Source organism: Orycteropus afer, unplaced genomic scaffold (genome assembly GCF_000298275.1).
Source record: "Orycteropus afer afer isolate SDZICR_OR568_19922 unplaced genomic scaffold, OryAfe1.0 scaffold00111, whole genome shotgun sequence".
Lineage (NCBI taxonomy): Eukaryota > Metazoa > Chordata > Mammalia > Tubulidentata > Orycteropodidae > Orycteropus > Orycteropus afer.
Window position 1 is genome coordinate 4,883 of NW_006921698.1, and position 3,115 is coordinate 7,997.

General features: G+C 36.5%; 1 protein-coding gene across 1 annotated transcript in view; it reads right to left on the reverse strand.

The window, feature by feature from the left end:
• Positions 1 to 459: 459 nt before the first annotated feature.
• LOC103199388 (GLIPR1 like 2) overlaps positions 460 to 3,115 on the reverse strand; it is a 31,851-nt gene continuing 29,195 nt past the window's right edge. Inside the window, 1 exon segment of the mRNA XM_007943660.2 lies at positions 460 to 562. Coding sequence (XP_007941851.1) covers positions 460 to 562 — 103 coding nt within the window.

Here is a 3,115-nt window from a genome sequence, read left to right on the forward strand (position 1 = left end):
TCCTGAATATTTTGGGGGATTTTAGTTGTTGCTGGTTTTTTTTTTTAAAAAAAATAACTGAAAGAAAAGGCTATTAAACATTTGCTAGTCTACTTCCTTTCTCTTTATATATATTTTCAGGATAACCCATCCCTTAGAGCAGTCGTTCCCAAACAGTTTTCACTCTTAAGAGAGTTGTTAACTGTGGTACTTTTTCTCAGAGTATAGCTGTTAGTTCTCATTCATTCGTCCCAACATTCTGGTATGCTCTTAGAGGCAGGAAGAGGAGAAAGGAGGGTAGAAGAAGCTGTATAGATTAGAAAACTCTAAAAATGATTCTGTTTCAGCCCTCTACTGACATGTAATAAGAGCATTCTGATCAAAGGAATAGTAGTAACATGGCAATGAAAAACTAGTGTTCAATCACTTAATTTTTCTTGTCCAGCGCACTATGGATATATTTTCCTTTTCCCATTTAAATTATTTCTTTATCTTACTGCATAAAAAATCTGTGCATGTGTCACTGCTGCCACATTCAGTACAATATAATCCACCTTTATAAGGCCTTCTCCTCAAAGTTCCACTACAAAAAAACAGACAACATTTCATTAGGAAAATAGTCTTAATTTTTATATCTGTTTAAATAATAGAGTTATTAGCTTCTCAATTTGTTCAATAAAATGATTTAATTAAGAAAATAGACTTGAGGAAGTACTCAGTTTGGAGATGCAATCCTCCCCTTCTCCCAAAAAACAGTCTCTTCTGAAATTAATTCCTTTGTTCCTAAAACAAAAGATTGTAATTTAAATGTGAGTGGATTTTAAACGTTTCATTTAAATTTATAGCAAAATTTACCCTCTAAAACACTGATGTTATAAATGCTTTAAATAATTTCTCTCTAGTTGGGACAATGTTTTAAAAGTTCTACAGAAATGATATCTCAATTATCTGAAGAGTTTACAAAATCCTGAAATGTCTGTTGTCCAAAAGTCCCAGCTGCATAAATTATTTTGAGGTTTAAATGAAAAAAAAAATATATATATATATATAAACAAGCAAACAAAGGAAAATGGAATTTTACAAAGTTGATTTAATACATTGTACAGAGCTAAAGACAGAAGTGGAAAATTATTACAACTTCCCAGAGCTAAGTATGGAAAAAAGGTAGGGAAATAGATACAAATTGGAAAGTTCATATAAAGGATCTAGGATTAGAAAGATAGGGGAGTTGAACAGGGAAAAGACACTCAAGTGGGAGGAGGGGCACTAATCCTGGTTCTTTAAACAAGTTTGCCCATTTATCCTCTGTGCGACTGGAACCTGTGAAAACAAACTTTAGGTACATGAGACTCTGGTTGGGACAACCAAGGCTATCTAGAAGAATGGTCAAACCTAAGAAATACATATTAAAAAACTTGAGTATCAAAAACTGACACTTATCTTTCCAAATTGTTTTGATGACTCCTACTATCATATTTTGAGCTCTGGTGGCCCAGTGGTTAAAGTACTCGGCTATTAACCAAAAAGTCTGTAGTTTAATTAAACCCAGAAGCTGCTCTGTGAGAAAAGATGTGACAGTCTATTCTGTAAAGATTTCAGCCTTGGAAACCCTGGGGGCAGTTCTAGTGTTTTTTATTTTATTTATTTTAAAATTTGAGTATTTTTTAAGAATTTGATATTCTTAAATTGCAAGATTTCCAGTTCATCAAAGACTTCCAGAGGTTTGTGGTTATTTGCAGATCATGTATCACTTTTCCAAATTCACAGTTTCACTATTAAGAAAAAAAATGTACTTTGTTTTGATCCTAGTCAAAGCACCAGCCTCTAGAACATCAAGAATTGATCTAGCTTTACCCACACCCTGGTCTATTTTTCCTGCCCTAACTCTATTACTGAAACAGATGCTTCCAACACAACAGCAGCAATTATCCTCTCTCAAGACATCAAAGTTGGGAGTGAGGGTGTATGGGGTGCTTTTGTTTATATACCTTCGTGAAAAGCTGCCCACTAAGATGACTGCCTTTGGTATCTAGAGCATAGGCTAATCACCCTATGATTGTGTCTGATAACCTGAGTCTGGAATACTTCTGGGGAATGCAAATCAATTAATCAATCAGTCACACCGTTGTGGTGGTGTTATTGTTAGGTGCCATCAAGTCAGCTCCAACTCACAGTGACTCTATGTACAACAAAACAAAACACTGCCCAATTGTGTGCCATCCTCACAATCCTTGCTATATTTGAGCATTTGAGCCCATCATTGCAGCCACTGTGTCAGTCCATCTTGTTGAGAGTCTTCTCCTTTTTCACTGACCCTCCACTTCACCAAGCATGACAACCTTTTCCAGGGAATGGTCCCTTCTGACATCATGGCCAAAGGAGGTGAGATGAAATCTGGCCGTTGTTGCTTCCAAGGAACATTCTGGCTATACTTCTTCCAGGATAGATTTGTTCATTCTTCTGGCAGTCCATGGTGTTCTCAGTATTCTCAGCCAACACAATAATTCAAAAGCATTAACTCTTCTTTGGTCTTCCTTATTCATTGTCCAGTTTTCACATGCATTTGAGGTGACTGAAAATACCATGACTTTGGTTAGGTGCATCTTAGTCCTTGAAGTGATACCTTTGCTCTTCAACACTTTAAAGGGTCTTTTGCAGTCATTTTGCCCAGACAATTTGATGTCTAATTTCTTGATTGCTGCTTCCATGGGTGTTGTGTGTGGATCCAAGTAAAATGAAATCTCTGGCAACTTCAATCTTTTCTCCATTTACTGTGATGGTGCTTACTGGTCCAGTTGTGAGGACTGTCGTTTTCTTTATGTTGCGACGTTATCCACGCTGGAGATTGTAGTTTTTAATCTTCATCAGTAAGTGCTTCAAGTCATCTTCAGTTTCAGCAAGCAAGGTTGTGTCATCTGCATATTGTCAGTTGTTAATGAGTCTTCCTCCAATCCTGATGCTGTGTTCTTCATATAGTCCTGCTTCTGGGATTATTTGCTGAGCATACAGAGTGAATAAGTATGGTGAAAGTATACAACACTGACACACTTTTCCTCTTTTTAAACCATGCAGTATCCCCTTGTTCTGTAATGACAGCCTCCTGGTCTACAAACAGGTTGCTCATGAGCACAATTAA